Source organism: Labeo rohita, chromosome 7 (assembly GCF_022985175.1).
Source record: "Labeo rohita strain BAU-BD-2019 chromosome 7, IGBB_LRoh.1.0, whole genome shotgun sequence".
NCBI lineage: Eukaryota > Metazoa > Chordata > Actinopteri > Cypriniformes > Cyprinidae > Labeo > Labeo rohita.
Genome location: NC_066875.1, coordinates 10,545,107 through 10,565,737, shown reverse-complemented (window position 1 = coordinate 10,565,737; position 20,631 = coordinate 10,545,107). Strand labels below are relative to the sequence as shown.

The 20,631-nt window shown below is 34.7% G+C and overlaps 1 protein-coding gene across 1 annotated transcript in view; it reads left to right on the top strand.

Annotated features, from left to right (window-relative positions):
• Nucleotides 1–5,967, top strand: part of LOC127168555 (uncharacterized) — a 280,503-nt gene extending 274,536 nt beyond the window's left edge. The window contains exon 3 of the mRNA XM_051115511.1: nt 5,797–5,967. Within this exon, the coding sequence (XP_050971468.1) occupies nt 5,797–5,967 (171 nt within the window). The remainder of the gene's footprint in view (nt 1–5,796) is intronic.
• Nucleotides 5,968–20,631: the final 14,664 nt, after the last annotated feature.

The window sequence follows — 20,631 nt, the reverse complement described above, 5'->3', positions numbered from 1 at the left end:
CAGCACCACGGCCCAGGACCTCCAGGGTTCTACTGTCTGCCACAGCCCCACGGCCCAGGTCCTCCAGTGCTTCACTGTCTGCCACTGCACCACGGCCCAGGACCTCCAGGGTTCTACTGTCTGCCACAGCCCCACGGCCCAGGTCCTCCAGTGCTTCACTGTCTGCCACTGCTCCATGGTCCAGGTCCTCCTGTGCTTCACTGTCTGTCCCTGCTCCACGATCCAGACCCACCTGCTCTACATGGACCTGGCCCTCCGTCCCACCCCCTGTTTTGCCTCTGTTCCCCCACCCACCTGGACTGTTGTTTGAGCGCCAGGAGTCGCTCCTAGGGGGATTCTGTAACGCCAAGCCAGCAGAGGGAGCCCTCACCCCAGTACTGCCTGCATGCTCCCTCTGCTGCTTCTACTGTCACTTCCTGTTTGGCAGTATATAAGGACTCACCATGTGCTTGCATGTTGCGAAGTATTGCCAGTTAAACCTGCCTTACCGAGCGTTGTAAACTTTACTCTGTTGGATTACCTGTTGCTGTTTTGCTTTGTTTATGGATTTCTGAGTTTACGGATTACCCCTGTTTGGATTGTTTGCTTGTGTGGACTGACAACAAGGTTTGACCTATTTCTGCCTCTGACCATCGCTCTCTGGATTACCCCCATTGTTACGTTTGTTATACTGGACTGTTTCTCTCGTTATCTGACCCACTGCCTGCTTTAACTCACTGCCTGCTTGGATTACGTTTCATTGTGTATGTTTGCTGTTGTTTTAATAAACATCCGCTTTTGGATTCCACCTCTGCGTCTTCGTTACAGTTTTTATTACATTTTTTTTATATAACATTGTATTCATATTTTAAAAAATACCTGCATGTAATTACATATATAATTCATTTCTGTAATTACATTTAACTTGTCCCTTACACCTTAACCCACCCTTATACCTACCCATACCACCAAACCTGTCCCTAACCTTACCCATATCCCACCTCAATAGCAGCAAAAGTGTTTTGCAATAAAATATTAACACAATAAGTACATTGTACTTATGTTTTGATGTAAGTACATAGTAAGGCCACCTATTATAAAGTGAGACCAAAAAAGTGAGATAAAAAATGTGAAGAAATCAAGACATTGTAAGACTTAAAGTCACATCGGGACACATAAAATTTAATTTGTAAGATATAGTCATAATTATGAGAAACAGTTTGCAACCGCCAGACATTGAGTCACAGTTATGAGAAAGAAAGTCACAATTGAGATATATTAAGCCACAATTCTGAGAAATAAAGTTGTGATTTCCATGCAAATGGACTAGTAGAATTTGATATCGATTCAGAGCAAGTGAAAAGGAGAGAGAGAGAGGAAAAAAAATATGTTTTGCTGATAGATGAAAGAGGATGGGTGTGTGTGAGACACTACCAATCAAGGCTGATGTGCTGGTAACAACGTCCCCCCTGGTGTATGTGTGTCTGTGATGGACAGATGGGGGAAAGGAGAGATGAGTGGACCGCTGGGGCAAGGGAAAAGGTCGCATTGCTCTCTAAACAATGTTTAATGCAACTGCTCCTGCAGGAGCCTGCAGGATCCACTGTGTGAGAGTGAGCGTGTATAACATGTGGAGAGCTGCAGTGGGTTTAATTGCATGTAGGAATGCTGACACCCTCAGGATTGAGTGACCCAGTTGGCTTATAAGACAAGATATTGGCTGTATGAATGGGAGGAAGAAAGAAACTAAGACATAGTGGCAGTTGTTTATTTTCTGTCAGCAGTGTCTCAGAAAGTATTTGGACATTTAAACAAACAGACCACGGGTTTGCTGGCTAGCATGAGCTTGTTAGTGATCGTATATCTACTAAAAACCATCTTGGGACCAGTTGGGTAAAAGTCTTTGCAAAAATGGCTCTGAAAAAAAAAAGTTTGTTCCCAGAAAAGCTCAAATCATTTTCCACATTCAAACTGCTTGTATTGAACACATTCAATATATGACCCTGGACCACAAAACCAGTCTTAAGTCACTGGGGTATATTTGTAGCAATAGCCAAAAATACATTGTATGGGTCAAAATTATTGATTTTTCTTTTATGGCAAAAATCATTAGGAAATTAAGTAACGATCATGTTCCATGAAGATATTTTGTAAAATTCCTACTGTAAATATATGAAAAGTTTTTTTGATTAGTAATATACATTGTTAAGAACTTTATTTGGACAATTTTAAAGGCAATTTTCTCAATATTTTGATTTGTTTGCACCCTCAGATTCCAGATTTTAAAATATTTACATATAAATATAATATAAATCTTAATTTTGAAAAACTGAACCTTATGACTGGTTTTGTGATGCAGGGTCACATATGACCAGTCAAGCATCAACAACAACAATAATATTAATTATTTATTGTTGTTATTATCATCATTATTATTTAATATATATTAGTATAAAGTAATAAAAAATAAATACATAAATAAATATTTAATATTTAAATAATTAAAAATTTGGTTTAAAAGGGTGGAATATCACAACAAAAGCAGTAGCTTTTTAATGCTTTACTGAAACTAAAATTGTCATTGTAAATTTTAGACCTATATCTATCTTGGGGCAGGTAAAAAATGCCTCTGAAAAGTAAACATAGCTGTCAGAAAATAAATAAAATATTATTTAAATATGATCATTGACATTGTTCTTATTGAACCCATTCAATATACAACATATCAAGCTGAGCAAGGGGAAGAATCAAATTGTAAAATATAATAAAAATATTTAAAATATTTGTATTAGTATTCAAGTGATTTAAATGTTAAATCTAATTAATTGCATTATGTGTCAATGAATTTGCTGAATTAGTCACAAAATAATTGCACATCAATTTTTGGCTGAGAAATTACCCCACCAGAAAATCATTTAAAGTCATTATTTTAAATCAGACAAGCACTGAGATTTAGATTTAGATTGTAATGTAAATATAATCATTATTGCATACATAATGATGAATAATTATTGTTTTTAATAAATACTGAAAAAAATGAAATGATACTCTGAATATGAAACTCTAAAACCACCAGTAGGGTCTTAAGGAGTAAATCATTCATTCATCTGTTTCGCTCAAAAGACTGAATGATGCAAGAATGAAGCGAATTATGTCTTTATGAATGGGTCACTGAATTATTGCCTCACTTGAGTAGTTAAAAACCACAGAATAATTCAGTAATGAAACAATGCTGCAAGTTGTTTACAGACACACAACAATTCTGCTGTGGATTTGTTTAGAACAATTTTCATTTGTGAAATTAGGCAAAACATAAGTTTTTGTCTAAAATTTAACATTAACTTCTATTTGATTGAACTAATGTACAAACTCAGTATCACATTAGCAATTGTGAAGATATTTAGGAAAAAACAGCACTTTTGCTCTTGTAATGAACTATAATATATGACATAAAACAAAAACCTGTACATTTTTTGTACATTTTTGACCTCATATCTTGGATGAATGTTAGGTGCATATAACTATGTCCTACATCTTGCTCCTCAGCGATGCCATGCAATGTCAGATGACATACAGGTCATGTGTAAAATAACACAGCGCTGCTTCAAGCACTAATTTAAAAAAAGTTTAAAGTGACAAATTGTACCAGCATTCTTTGAAGTTGAGATGCATACCTGATAATTTCATTACAGTCCTGTATAAATTACATTTCTGTGCACCATAAGGTCAAATATAAAAACCCACATGTACAGAAACAAAGCTGACATATGAGATAGGCCATTACACAGCCAGTACGTGACCTTATTTTTAATACTCGAAAACAAAACCAATATTAATTGTTGAAAATGCTGAAAAAGTAGTCTCCCAACCTTCCCTACAGTCTCACAGTCATTTTCACAGGTTTGCTGCAGGCAGAGGCAAGTAGGATTTGTCAATTGTTGATGGTGTTTGTCCAGAGAGTCAGTCTGCAGGGTCTCATTGTTCTGGCCACATTCAGTGTGTGTGAATAAGAGAGATTGATGAAGTGTGTAGAGACTCAGTAGCTCAGTAGGTCTACAGCCGCAAGTCTCCTCATTAATACCTGGGTTGGCGGTGAGAGGCAGAGAGAGTGGAAGATAGAGATCGTTCATCTCTCAGCATGCTAATCAATAGATCTTTTGTGAGACTGGAACGTGATTGAGCTGTCAGAGCGGGGTCGCACATCTCACACCCATCATCAGTGCACCACTCTCACCTTATCCAATGTGATCTCATGAGTATTCGTAGTAGAGTTTTTTTTTTTCCCCCTTAAATGTAAGGTGTAGTCTTACCAGTCTTAAAAAACAATTCAGTAATACTATTCATTTAACTTAATTGACTATATCAGATGAGAACTAAATCTGAACTGAATTGAGCTGGATAATGACACTATCTTTGCAATATCGACATTGTTATAGAAACTGAATTGAATCAACACTGAACTGATTTGAGCTGAACAATGACATTATTGTCTTCTCTAGAGCTGCTTGTTGTTGTATTAAACTTGCATGTCTGAAAGCTGCTATTTTTTTCTTTGCATTATTTACACTTGTTTTGTGAGGTTTATGTAGTGAGGAGGTGTGTACAAAGTTTTACATGGTTTCTACCTGGTCCAAGCTGCCCTGTATGGTTGATTATTTAGACTACCAGCTGATAGGGTGATAGGGTCAAATATTTGAATATGCCATATTCCAAAAACCAGCTTGACCCCTTTAAGCTCCAATGACTTAGGTATGACCTCTGACCCTCTGTCCAGGCTTTGAACAGACCACTTTCCATACTCTTCCATATAAAAAAAAAAAAAACTGATTTCCACTTCATATATCTTAAACAATAAGATCAATATGCATATTCCATTTACATTCATGCTTTCCCCATCTTTTCCAGCAGATTACTGCAATTTGGCATAGTTTGTTGGACTGTAAAACATCACTGCAGTGAATGGGTGACATCAGAATGAGAGTTTAAATAACCTATAAAAGCATCACAATAATCTGCAATTAATCCACATGACTCCAGTCTATCAGTTAATGTTTTGTGTAGGGAATTGTGTATATTAGTAACAAACCAAGCCATCAATAAGACGTTTTCAACTTCAAACCATTGTTTCTGGCTAAATATGAGTTTGCTCTCTATAACAGTCTGGATTACTTGTGGATTATTGCAATGTTTTCATCAGACTTTCATTCTGATGCAAGTTATCTAATGCAAAATTTCTCAAAATCAGTTAGATGAAGAAAAGTCATAGGCCTATTCATATTGGGGGTGAGTACACTTTCAGCAAATGCCTGTTTTAACACATCCACACCCACACATACAGTACTTGTGAATAAGACCTAGGTTTTTACGCAGAAGTACTGCACACAAGGCCTTAATTTTATAAATAAAATTGCCATTAGGTAGGATTTTCCTAGACAATGTTTATACTTCCTTTACTGACAAATGGCATACTAAATGAAACACTTGTAACGTCAAATTGGATAAATGTGTTATTTGCGTTATGTATGTTTAGTGGCGTTAAACATAAACATCGTCTTAAGTGTAAAATTAATTAAAGGCATTAACTTTAGCAGCTCTAGAAAAAAAAAAATCTGTTTATGTTTGAATTCTGTGTGTTATATATTATGTTCTCAGTTCTCATGTATGACCTTAGGTTATGTGGCTAATATGCATTTAAAAATAACACAGTTTAAATATAGCCTACAGTGTGGGGTGACCCAGCAGCTGACCTGTTGTCCTGTAAGTATTGTCTGTCAGTTGTGTGTGTGTTAGTGTGTGTGATGAATGGCCCATCCACAGCAGGGGAAATCAGGCTCATGGAGAGATGAGTCTGTCCGCCTGGTGGCTTTGTTGAAGCAGCGGGCAGGTGCCCTGTTTAAACACTTGTTAGGAGATGACATGGATATGAAGACAGATGAAGCTCTGCTAAACACAGTGCACCCAGTGGAGCAAGTGAATAACAGTCTGTGATTCTTTAACCCAGACTATGTTATATGGGCTGTGCTCAGCAGAGGGACAGGTCAAACCACTATAAATGTGGTGTTCAGTGGAACATCTGGAGGGTCATTATACTAAACGGATGATATTTGGTGTGTTTTGAGTCCATTATTAACATAATGGCTTAATGTACTAACACATAACTGATAATGTAAAAACAAACAAACAAAAAACAAAAAAACTACTTTTACAGAATGGCAAAACATCTTTTTTTTATGTTTTTGTGCCTTTCCCAACCCTGCAACAACAACAACGAGTTGTTGATGTAACATGGCATTTTCACTGTCCCACAAGATAAAATTGAACATAATTAATATTATCGTTATTTAAAATGCAGTAAATTGTTAAATTTTTTTGTCCAACATGTCAATTTTTTTTACTTTTTTGAGCCAAATCTTAAAATTGTCCTATGCTGTGACTGTCTCAAGCTCTAAAAATTCCAATTTCTATAAATGAAAAAGAAAAGCATAAAAATGTTGTCGGCGCCGATAGCATTGTGGGCAGCGCTCCGGGCATCCCGTGTTCGAATCCCGACTCGAGGACCTTTCCTGATCCCCCCCCATCTCTCTCTCCCACTTCGCTTCCTGTCACTAATCTGTCCTGTCATAATAAAAGCAAAATGCCAAAAAATAAATCTTCCAAAAAAAAAAATGTTAATAAATACCTGCGGCAAAATTCTACAAGTGTCTTTTTTAGTAAGGCAGTTTTTTTCATCCATATATTTCTGAAAGCGTAGGAACTTGATACATTTTGTCTTTAAAAGCCATGTCCTCTGGTGTGACACCATATCCTGATTTTAAATTGGCCAATTCCAAAGAAAACTTTAATTAGTTGAAGGACCCCATTCATGGTTGCATTACTGAAGCCCCTGTGAAGCCCATGACATGTGCACATGGTCAATTTTTCTCTCAGAATTATTCAAATATACAATTTTTTTGGAACCACTATAAAAGTGTTACGTTTTGTTGTCCTTTTGTGCGGCACCCCTAAGTAATATTTTTGAACTAAAAGCTGTATGTTAAACTACATAATCATGGAAAATACAAATGTGTCTTGCTAACCACTAATGACAGGTTAGCTTGGAATAGCAAGGTCATTAACTCACACAAAAGGCTGAAACGTTCTTTGGTGTGGCAGATAATGTCCTCCAGTGTGACGCCTGTACTGTCACACCACAGGACAATATAAGAGTTTCAGTAACATAAAGATTGGCTAAGAGACTGAATTTTGTTAATGAAAATTATTTAGTTTTGTTTAAAAGAAATGTTGATATTGTTTGTATCAAAATTAAACTTTCTTTCTCATTTGACATGTTCAAAATTAAATAGAAATACTTTCTACCATTTCTGTCCTTTAGTGTGACATAATGTCCAATGGTGTGACACACATAAAAGAACCACAGATTTGTTTTTATCTCAAAATATCATAATAAAACAGTTGCAATAGGGGAGATATAAATATCACTCATCTTAAAATGATATAATTTTGAGCAGTTTTGAATGGATGACAGCAGAGTTTGTCTAGTGTTCAAAGTTTGTCTTTGCCTGACAAGCCATGGAGAAAAAAATTATGTTAATTGTAATTTCATATTAAATATGGGACAAATGACACCACATGACAAATTTATGGTACAGTACTGTAAAAATGTTTAAAAAAAGAAGAAGAATTGACAAAGTTAGTGACCCATTTTAACTTGGATTTTTCTATGTTTGTCAGTAAAGGATACTCTTAAATTGTCATTGTTACCATTATTTTCTATAGTAAACAGATGATAACTATATAGAAAAGCTTTATAGAAAAAAAGGACATTGGCATTATATTCTTGATCCAGTTTTATTTCAGTATCATTGTATATTATATCTTTTTTATTGTCTTTTTATATAATGTTAACATTTTTAATTACACTTAATTTTTACATTTTTTATTTAATTTTAGTTAAAGTTTCAGTATAATTTTGTTGTTTTTTTAGGTATTAGTTTATTTTTAAGTCATGTTTTACTTCATCTGTTGTTTTTTAAATGTATTTTTTTTTTTCAGGTATTAAAAATGAAAACTAGTTAACATTTTTCTTTATAATTTTAGTTAAAAATAATAACCCTGATGTGAACTGTAAAAAATAAATAAATAAATAAATAAAAATCAACTTTCTGAAGGCGTAGTTATATCAATACATGTATTCTTATTAGGTAAACTATAGTTTAAAAATGTGTCACACAATGACACTGATATTTCAAGCATGAATTCCTTGAACTAATGGTATGAAAGTCAGTGGGCATGTTTTAATTTTCGTCACATTTTTCTTTATACGATACACTGTTATCCCTGAAGTTATTTCAATTCAAAATTATTAAGGACAATAAACATAAACTCTTACACTTTTGCTGTATTACCAGCTTTTTTTAGTTAAATGCACGATTTTCCTGCATTTTCTTATTCTACCTATTGGTTTAAGTTTAATTAACGTACATACGCTTATTTTAATCAGTTGCCAATGGCAACAGGCTGAAAAACGAGACAGAACGGAACACAACATGGCTGCTTGAACGTTTGCTGCACGGTGAGTTGCATTTCTTTACGTTTAACATTTACTTCACAACAAAACTCTGTTAAATGAGAGTTAACAGTTAAATACACATAAATTAAAGGTGCATTTACATCACAGTGTGTTTCATCACTTTTAATTCGCCTGTGCAGACTTGCACATTGTTGTACCAACGCTTGTGTGAACTTTTTTTGACTAATTTAAATTATTTTTGGTTAATATATGTAAGCGCACGGACATGATAGATGAAACGTTCGATTGTGTTCTTGTTGAACATTTGTTCACCGGTTAATTTTTGTTCGTGTTGTAAATGCAGCGCAGTTTCATAAACGGCTTCTATTAACTTACTTAATAGAGTTAACAATTCGATCTTTTTTCATGCACATAATTGATAATATTCAGAGTTCGATATTAAGAAAGTTCAACCGCGTGGTCATCAGCATGGCGTTTGTGTTTAACAAATGTGAATGACCACAGAAACCATTTATTTCACCAGATTGTTCGTTCAAGGGTTTTAGTAAATGCAGCGCGAACTATTTAACATTTCACATTACTTTTTGTATGTTAAGTATTAACACATATATACAAATCAATATTTTTCATGCATGTGATGGAAAATATTTCAAGTTAGATATTGAAAAAATGCAAGCTAATGCTAATCCACATGGTGTTAGCCAAGATAATTAGTTACTTAAAATATCTTAACAAATAAGTCTGTTCTGCCTTGTCATGCTTGATAGCTTTACAAAATGTTTGTAAAAAACTAAACCGATCTTTCATTTTAAATACAGTTTGCTTTGTGGTTAACCAGATATAACCTATCTAATGTGGATTTTTTTTTTTATATATACTTTGCAGGTTCCAAGAAAACCACAAGCAAAATGTGGACATGTAAGTACTGTGTGTTTTCGTGTGACAAAAGAGGTCATTTGTTAAAACAGACTCAATTACAGACTCAAACATGGGAGCTATGCAAGAAGCCAACCTTTTCCATGCCTATACCAGGAGTGTTTATGTACTTTCAAGTCTTTTAATAGCCTTAAAATACACTTGTCTCGTTTTCATACAATATCACAGGAACAGCAGTCTGTAAGACCGTTTCAAGTTAAGCTTCGATGCCAGCTTTGTGATTTTCTTGAACCATGTCAGGATACTGAATATTTTGCCCACCTTCGGCGTAGACACCTCAAAGACCACCAAAGTGTTCAGTGTCCATTTCAAGGCTGCAGCTTTGAGAGCAAAGTATATTCTACTTTCAGTTCTCACAAATCTAAGCATCACAGAAATCACAATGAGACCATGTTTAAACCAGAGTTGGTAGTAAGAATAGGAAGTAATGAAAATGATGGCAGTATTAGAGATGCTCAGCAATGTTCCCATCAGATGATATCAGAAGAATTAGACCAGGATAATGTCACAGATGATGTCAGTGGAGAAGCCAGTGAGACAGAAATTCAAGATTTAGCACAACAGTTGGAGCATAACTTTCTCAAAAACTACAAATGGCGACACGTCGATGTCACTTCCCTGGTTTGGGAAAAGCATGTAAAAGTCCACCTAATACGTTGACATGCACACAGACATAGTAGGTGGACTTTTTGTGCTTTTCCCAAACCAGGGAAGTGACGTCGACGTGTCGCCATTTGTAGTTTTTGAGACTAGTAGGGATCGCGTAAAAGTTGTTTTTAAAACACTCATGGTGGACTTACAAATTTTCCGATGCAGCGTTTTGTGAGTACATACCCTATTTACACTACTGTAGAAGTTTGGTAAGATTACTTGCACGTTTAGTGGTGCAATTTACAAGACACATCACATGTTCCATGTAGGGCAGTAGCAAGCCATTCGAAAAACTCTGATATCTCCCTCAATGTTCGACTAAGGTAGTAAAAAAAAAAACTTCGGATGGGGTATTTACATGGGCTTCGGAGTGCATAGCAATGAAGTCAAATCTACTCCGAACCATCCCTTTAAGCAAAATGGACAGAACAATATTTAGTAGAAATTTTCTGTGACAATTATCTTTCTGCCTCTACTGTACCTCAGACCTCAGACCTTGCTGACATGAGATGCGCTGCTATAAGAGGGCTTCCTGTTATACTTGGTGATGACCCAACAGAGTTCTTCAAAACATGCGTTGTAAGTATTATTTTTCTCTGCCATTTAAAACTTAAATGTACTCTAGAATAATTACATTAAGTTATAGTGATCTCATCATCACTGTGTATATCATTTAAATTAATTTATAATATTTTGATAATACAACATTATTATTACTAAAGGAACACTCCACTTTTTTGGGAAATAGGCTCATTCTCCAACTCCCCAGAGTTAATAAGTTGAGTTTTACCATTTTGAAATCCATTCAGCCGTTCTCCTGTTCTGGCGATATCACTTTTAGCATAGCTTAGCATAGATCATTGAATCCTATTAGACCAGTAGCATCGCGTTCAAAAACGATCAACCTATTTAAAACTTGACCCTTCTGTAGTTATACTGTGTACTAATACGGACGAAAAATGTAAAGCTGCAATTTCCTAGACCGATAAGATTAGGAACTACACTCTCATTCCGGTGTAATAGTCAAGGAAGTTTGCTGCTGTAACATGGTCGAAGCAGTCGGAGTAATATCACACAGCGCCTGAAATTAGTTCCCAGCTAGGTTAGCATTTGCACATGTGCTGTGTGTATTACTCTGCCTGCTTCGGCCATATTACGGCAGCAAACTTCCTTGACTATTACAGCAGAATGCGAGTGTAGTTCCTAATCTTATCGGTCTAGAAAATCACAGCTTTACATTTTTCACTGGTATAAGTACATGATATGTTAGAGCCAAGTTTTAAATAGGACATATATCGAAACTTGTTGGTCATTTCTGAACGTGATGCTATTGGTCTAATAGGATTCAGTGATCTATGCTAAAAGTGACATCACCAGAACAGGAAAATGGCTGAATGGATTTCAAAACAGTAAAACTCAACTTATTAACCTGGGGGGGGGAGAATGAGCCTATTTCCAAAAAAAGTGGAGTGTTCCTTTAAGAAACAGACAAACATATATTAATATTTACTTTACAGAATTGTATGCACATAATTGACAAAGCATCCCAAATCACTTACACAGTACATGTTTCTCTTTATTTATCCACATGTTTGTTAAAAGTTAATCTTAAAGAATATTAGACGGCTAATTTTTTTATTTAATTTTTTATAATTCCTGCTTCCATATCCAGTCTTCTGCTGATGAGGAGTTTCCGCATGTTCCACTTGGAATCCTAACCAAAGAAAGTGAAGCTGTGGCACAGCATCTCCAGTCTTTCCACCTCCATCCATCCTCTGTGGGAATTATTTTAGAAGGGAATGTGGTGATGGACAATTTGGAGAATCTGCCTCAGGCTATGTGTCTACTCTTTGGATTGACCTACGCCCTGCATCTCGACTATCCCAAGTGTATGACCAAGACATTTCATTTCATTCAGCAGGTGATGCTATGCTTGGGTAAAAAGGAGCTAAAAGGCAAAATTTTGGCACTGTCAAATCAACTCGCCATATGAGACGTTCAAGTCTTCATTTCATGTAAACTATGCCTATTTGTTAAATGTTTAAGCACTTTAATAGTACATTATATGCCTATTCAGAGGTTGTATATTTTTCCTCTTCACAGTTTGGCTAATGTTTACATGTACATTTATGTTGTTTAATATAACATGTTGTGCCTATTCAGGATTAGGCAAATGTTTATGCAACATATTGATGTTTTACAATATGTAAAAGTTTTCAAGTGTAAGTGATCACAGTGTGCCTATTCAGATTTTGGCAAATGCTTATGCCTTATAGTAAAGCAGTAATTCATATTCTGCCTTTAGTTAGGCAAATGTTTATGCAATAGTGTAACTATATATGAGTACATAGTGTGCCTATTTAGAGTTTGGCAAAGATGCATAATAATGCATTGAAAAGTTGGCGAAGTTACTTTTTTGAAATGTTGAATTTGAAAATTCAAATAAATCCTTGTAAGATGCATTTTTTTGGTGGCTTATTGTGCATTGTAGAGTAAATTCTAAAAAATACAAACTAATTTTGACAACTAAAGCAATTTAGTGTAATTTAGTATTTTAAATTACCTAAACTAATACATTTTAGTTATTATAACAGATTATGTTAGTTCCAATAACTAAAAGTTTTCAATAAAATTATATGTAAAAGTTAAGTTCTTTAAACGTAAGATCTCTTGCTTGTTCAACAAGACAAAATTAACTTTTTTAGGGGAACGAGTTTCCATAATTTTTTTACGTTGAATCAACGTATATGGGCTTACAGTGTAGATCGCTTTAAATTGCATCACATTTTGTTGAAAGCCCTAATTAATATATCAGTTTTGCTTAGCTTGATATGGTTAAAAAGCACTTGCATTATACTGTAGAATGACTATGATACAGCACATGCATAAATGCTTTTTTTATCTTTGGTCATGAAAAAAAGGAGAGTGAATATATATGAGTATTCATTTAAGTAGCTCTGATGATAAAAGTGCAATGGGAATTAGAGGCAAGAGACACAAAAACTGATCATGTCTTTTCTCCTCCAACAGTTCTTTGTGTTCCAGGAGGGGTAAAAACATCATGAACAAAGCCGTTTTCCCCCAAAGTTCAGAGGGAATTGGAGAAAAAAAACACACACAGAGTTATTAAAATTCATGTGCGCAGCTCAGCTTCACAGCAGATGTCGGCATAATTAAAGAGAGAAAAAAGTATGAAATTAATTTCAGGTTTAATGTAAATTTCAGTGATTGGCAGAGCTGTGCTAATCACCACTCATGTACAAAGAAAATATGCACGCCCAAACCCCACACATGCAAACACAGACACACACATACACAAACAAACATATACACTACACATCCACAGTAAGAGAATCTTGACCACCAAGTAAAACACTAGATGATGCATTTGCACAGGTGCATTAATGAAACTCTCTATAGATTTGATTCTAATGTGCATGCATTACAGAAACACCTTGCTGTTTGTTCTTTTTTTTTTTTTTTTGGTATGCATGTTAAATGTGTCTTTGTGTCCTCTCATATTCTTCTATTCTCATGTGTGGTGCGTCCTCACACATGTCCCCGGTCCCCTCACAGATGGAGCCAAACACAGCCACCACACGCCAGCTGTCCAGGATGCAATTACGATGGGCTCACTGCCTGGGGAGAGGGACCAAGCCATTCATAATTCACCACTCATACTAAGAAAAAGAGAAGCAAGAAACCTTTAATGCACCTACCTGTCTCTCATGGAAGCTAATTTAAGTTCACTTGATCATTGTTTGATGTGGGTAATGTCTTGTGCATATTAACATGGGGCTATGCATACTGTCAGAAGTGGAATGCATATTCTACGTACAGATATTACACATATTTGTGACCCTGGACCACAAAGCCAGTCTTAAGTAGCATGGGTATATTTGTAGCAATTGCCAAAATACATTGTATGGGTCAAAATTATTAATTTTTCTTTTATGGCAAAAATCATTAGGATATTAAGTAAAGATCATGCTCCATGAAGATATTCTGTAAATTTCCTACCGTAAATATATGAAAACTTCATTTTTGATTAGTGATTAGAACTTTATCTGGACAACTTTAAACCCTCAGATTCCAGATTTTCTATTTGTTGTCTCTCAGCCAAATATTGTCCTATCCTAAGAAAGCATATCAATGGAAAGCTTATTTATTCAGCTTTCAGATGATGTACACTGTAAAAAACAATTTGCTGAGTCAACTTAAAATAATTTGTAACCTGGCTGCCTTAAAATTTTAAGTTCAGTCAACTCAAAAAAGGTTTATTTAACTTGAAATGTTAAAATATACTAAGTGACAACTTAGATATTTGAGTTGAATCAACTTCAAATTTTAAGGCAGCTGGGTTACTTACCCATCTGTTAAGTTTAGCAAACACAAATATCTAAGTTGTTACTTAGTGCAACTTAACATTTCAAGTTGAATAAACTTATTTTAGTCGACAGAACTTAAAATTTTAAGGCAGCAGAGTAACAAATTATTTTAAGCTGACTCAACAAAATATGCTGTATCACAATTTTAAAAAATTGAAGGTTTTGTGGTCCAGGGTCACATTTGAATCTTTCTTCTACTACTCCAAATAAATAAGTAAATAAATAAATAAATAAATGGGCATTTATTTTTGTTTAAAGTGCATTTTTATACTGACCTAATTGAAAGTCATTGTTTAAACATGTTTGGCTCAGTTTGTCTAAAAGCAGATGTTCCAAACATAATTTCTAAGAAAAAACACAGAATTTGAATAGTGACTATAATCAACTGAATCCATAATCCCACTCCAAGAATGACAATTTGGACAACTTTACTAGGGTAGACAAGCTTTGGCAAAAATATGAGCTTCACCTTTCTTGTCTGTAGTTTATTTATTTAAACTGGCTCCATATAAATACATAGCTATAATTACTGTCTCTATGGCAATTACTGTTGTACCATAGCGATGACGAACATTGCAGCTGTGACTCTCTTTTTAGCTTATCCATTTATTAATTCTGTGTGCATTTACTACGTTCACTGAACCCTGAGCTTGCTTAAAGATGCTTGTGAGAGTGTGCATGAGTTTTCTTGCTACTTTTTCCAAGATTAGCAGAACAGTCAGAAGAGCTGTAACTCTACCAGCATGGAGGGAATGAAGTTACTCATGAATTTATGAAGTTAAAAATTATTATAAACTATTACAGTCTTATAACCTCAGGGTTAGAAAATTGCTTACCAGCATTTGGTTCACTCCTAAAAACCATGGTATGGAAAATATGTTATTGTGTAAAACAAATTAGCATTAGTATAAACTTAACCTAAATAACATCTATAGTTTATGGAAAATGTCAAATCATTATATACACTTGATACATTGTTTAAATAACATGTCAGATCATTATTGCATCTATAATAGTGTATATTATGGTGTAATATACACATTGTGAAAATAGGGTCACTGTGATTTACTGGTGTTTTTTTCCAGGTAAAATATTATTAACCAACTCACCATATTGCCACGCTGGAAGCAGGGATGTTGGACAGTCTTAGGGGGTATTTGAGGAGGATTTGAAGATTATTCAAAGCAGTTAATACTGCCACAAATTATAATCTGTTCCTCACACAAAGCTATCTGTGGCTTTAGAACACAATAGTATATTATGGAATTTAGTGCACAAATTAAACTACTTTTATGGTACTTTTTAAGTTAGTTCCTTCGTGGAACAGATTTAAAGAAATTTAAACGTTACATTACTTGCTCACCAGTGGATCCTCTGCAGTGAATGGATGCCTGACATCACAACAATTCACCAGTAAACAACAAGACTCTAGTGAAGCAAAAAGCTGCATGTTTGTAATAAACAAATCCATTCAAAAATTTGTTTCTGGTCAAAAGTAATTTATCCTCCATCCATAATATTGCTGAGAGAAATACTGTATGCGTATTCTACACAAATATATTGGTGATAAATGTGTTTTGATGACAGTTGATGGAAGTGTTACTATGGATTATGAACTGGTATTTTCACCAAGACGTCAAGTGGTTTAAAGTTAAAATGCCTTAATGATGGATTTGTTTATTACAAACACACAGCTTTTCACGTCACAAGATCTTAATTGATGGACTATAATCTAAATTGGAACTAATGATTGCACAATACTGTGTACTTTCCTGTGAGATCTTCAACCTTTTCCCCTCTTCCTGTTGGGCACAAAACTGAATCGGTGGCATACACATCCATATGCTAGATGTGTCATGTTGTTGGGACTGTAAGTATCCCAGTGATACTCCTGCCTATCTTAACAAAGAATGTGGAAATGATTAAAACAAAACCTTCCCATATGCCAAGGGTAAGTCCAATCTGTTCAGTTTTGGTGATCGACATTTATTTGTTTGTTAGCAGCATCAGTTAGCATTCAGCACAAATGAACATTGTCCCGTTAGCACAGGTGTGCTTTCACAGAGAGAATTCCCTTCAGCATGAAAACAGGGCCACAGACTGCCAGATGAATATTGCACACAAAAATGGCAAGAGCTTATCATTTCTTTATCTAAGTTTATGTCTGGAAAGTCAGTATTTAGAATACAAAATACATGCATAAGTACATATATCAGCCACAGCGTTAGAAACACTGAAAGGTGAAGTCACTGCCACTTATAAAAAATATATATTGTTTCAACTTAAAATAATTTGTTACCCTGCTGCCTTAAAATTTTTAGTCAATTTTTAGTTTTTAAAAGTTTAGTCAACACAAATAGTTGTCATTTAGTACAACTTATCATTCCAAGCTGACTAAGCATCTTTGAGTTGACTTAACTTAAAATATTTAAAATTATTTTAGATTGACTTTTTTTTTGTACAGTGAGGGGTGGGATATATTAGACGACAAGTGAGCAGTCAGTTCTTGAAGTTCATGTATTGGAAGCAGGAAAAATTGGCAAGCAAAAAAAGATCTGAGTGACTTTAACAAGGGCCAAATAGTGTTGGCTGGTCAGAGCATCTCCAAAAATGTAAATTTTGTGGGGTGTTCCCCACAAAATTTATGCAGTGGTTAGTACCAACCAAAAGTTGTGCAAGTGGTAAACTAGCATCAGGGTCATGCACTATAGGATAAAAGAAGGCCAATGGAGGTAATGTTATGCTCTGGGGAATGTTCTCCTGGGGAACCGTGAGTCCTAGCATTCATATGGATGTTACTGTGACACTCACCACCTACCTAATGATTGTTGCAGACCATGTACACCTCTATAGCAATGATGTTCCCCAATAGTGGCCTCTTTCAGCAGGATAATGCACCATGCCACAAAAAAATTGTTCAGGAATTGGTTGAGGAACGTGATAAAGAATGTTGCATTGGCATTGGAAATGTATTATTTATCAACATTATAATACATTAGATATTTAATAATTCATTTTAAGAATAATTCATTTTATTTATTTTTTTTTTTCTATTCCATTTTTAATTCCATTTTATTTTATTGCTATATGAAAAAGCTGTTAAGGAGCAGTTTATTCCTGTGCTCTTTAGCTGCAAATTCCTGTCTCAGCGGCAACTGTGACTACTCTAATTGGTGGAACTCTCTTTGAGATTATGGGTAGTGTAGTTATTTACCTGTAATTTGGACATTAAACAATGAAGTTGAAAACACTCTGGTTTGTAACTTAAGCAGACACAGATATCATTGCTTAATAACACTGTGAGCTTGTGAGTCTGTCTTGGAAGATGTATACGTTATTATTTAAAGGGGTTTTGAACCGCTTTTGAATTTTAAAAATTATTTTAGTACTGTTCTCTTAAGTCCCCATATAATGTTATCAAGATTTTTACATCAAAAAATAAATAAATAAAAAATAAAATAAATGATAATAAATAATAATATATTATAACTGCAAGCACCAATTTCCAGGGTTCAAGTGCTTTAGGTATTTAAGCACATAAGGAAAAAGAAATTACATATTATTTAGCAAGCTTGTAACCACCTAAATCAATTATTAAAAAAGTATTTTTGTCAAATCCAGGTGATTTACCATGGAAATATGATGTTTTTATAGCATTTATGACTGTTATAGTGCCAACTGTGTTCCGATTTCCCTGAAACGTTGTATGCTTGTTAGAATCACCTGTCGTATGTGCTCAGTGGGTTTCATGAAGTTTTGAGTTTTCATTTAGGCTTTATAGGCTTTTGGGTATATTCATTATAGCTTCCCAAAGGGTAATTTTGTAATAATTATTGACCTAGAGAGTCCAGAGAATTGCACTACTGTTTTTTTTTCCAGATAAAAACCTAAGACTAGTTTGCAAAAGTATGTTTTTCACATCTTCTGAATCATTTAAAAAAGGTTTGACTGACAGCAGGCAATGAATATCAAATATTGCGTGCATGTGCGGAAAACAACGCAATGTACAATCGTTGATGCCCTCAAAAAGTGCAATATCGTACTAAAAAGTGCAATACATTTTGACATTTTTAATGCCTAGTCATGCTTCTGTGGATATTTTGGTGATAGTAACTCAAAAGTAACTTAAAAGTAGTGTAACTCATTACAATTTAGAGACAGAAGTATTGTAATGTAACTAATTACTTGCAAAAGACAGTAACTAGTAATATATAATGTATTACATTTTGGAAGTAACTTGCCCAACACTGACTGATGTAGTCTGAAACTTCATTAAAAATAAAGTTAATCCACTCTTTCCTAATGTTGGGACTAGGAGGAAGGCAATGCAAAGACCGTTTTTCCACAGCTTGGCACTGCACAGAGTCTTGTATTCAGAGCCATCTTAATCGTTTTTGTAGACCTGCGTTTGTCTCTCTCGTTATTAATACACTACATGCACAAACCAGTGGGCGTGGCTAAACAGGCAGATCTTCTACTGACATCATAGAGTGGCACATTTTACAACCTGTCTTTTTGGCAGCTTCAATATAAGCTGTTTTTAGATTGACAAGAAAATTTTGAGTTCTGAAACTTACAGTACATGATGTTATTAGAACGACTTATATTATATTTTTGGTTTCTAAGTTCATGGCCCCTTGAAAATCTATTTTTTTAATAAGAAAAGTCATTACATTTTTACTTCAGAAACCAGCAACAGTCACTAGCTGCATAGGACTGCAGGGCTCTCAGTATGGCCTTATAGAAAATGTTTCCATCTTCATACCTGAATTAAAACAGGCATAGCTGAAAGCAAGAGATGAGCAAAAAAAGTCAAGAGGAGAAGAGAGAAGAGGAGCCTGAGAAGCTAGAGAATATTTTCCAATTCACCAGATGTGAGTCATTTCATCTTGTGATTCAAATGAGGTTTGTGTTGTGTGAACAGATGTCCCTACCCCGCCTCCTTTATCAACATTAGCTGATTAGGTTTTAGCATGCAGCTCGCGCCAGTACTGCCTCTCAGGTACAACCGCCCTCATCTGGGCCTGTGCAGCTGTGTTGTGTGGGTGAGCGAATGAGTGAGTGCGAGGCTGTCTCCAAGCAGAAACAATAGATAGACCCTTCACCACACCATGCTGCGAACGTATCAAGTATGCAGCACGTCTGCTAAATAACATCTTCTTCTTACACAAACACATAAACATGCACGCACAGTTTGAATGTGGATGTGTTTTTGGAAACTTTCACACTAGAGATCTGACAGAGCGTTTGACAGATAAAAGTGTGAATGATGCATTTCGATGGTATGGAAAGCAGGGTTTTACGTTATAGATATACACTGGTGGTCAAAAGTTTGGAATAATAAAGTTTTTTTTATGTTTTTGGAATAAGTCTCTTCAAAAACAGCAAAACCAGTAATATTTATAATTCAGAATAATTGTCTTCTATTTGAATATATTTTTAATTTTAGTATATTTATTTAGTATATTTATAATTTTAATATATTTTTGTATTTTATTTTTGTGATGCCTGAGCTGAATTTTCATCAACATTATTCCAGCCTTCTGGGTCAAATAGGTCAAATATGCTGATTTGGTGCTCAAGAAATGTCTTGTTATTAACAGTGTTCCTGCTACTGAAGTTTTATTCAAATGCAGCCTTGGTGACCATAAGAAACTTCTTTCAAAATCATTAAAAATCTTAATTATTTTACCAATTTTTTTTTTTTTTTCATTACTTTTTAGTTTAGTTTTTTTATTATTATTATTATTTTATCATTTGAATTTGTTTTCTGTTTTCATTTTCATCAAGGATTAGTTCACTTCCAGAATAAAAATTTAATTTAATGTTTTAATGTTTTAATGTTTAATTTAAAATTTTTATTTAATGTTGGTTACTCGATTACCAATACCACCATCATCCACTCAAGCAACTTAATGGAAATACACATAATTTGCTTTTTTTTTTTCCTTTTTTGCAAACTTTGAAAAGATTTGCTTCATGTTTGGATGAACACCCAGCCATTGAAATCAATGCACTGAATTCAGCATTTATGTAGCACAGTAGAGCGTGGTGCTAACAATACCAAGGTCATGGTTTTAATTCCTGGGGAATGCATGAACTGATAAAATATATGAAGAGTTCAGATGCAAAAGCCTCTAAATCCAT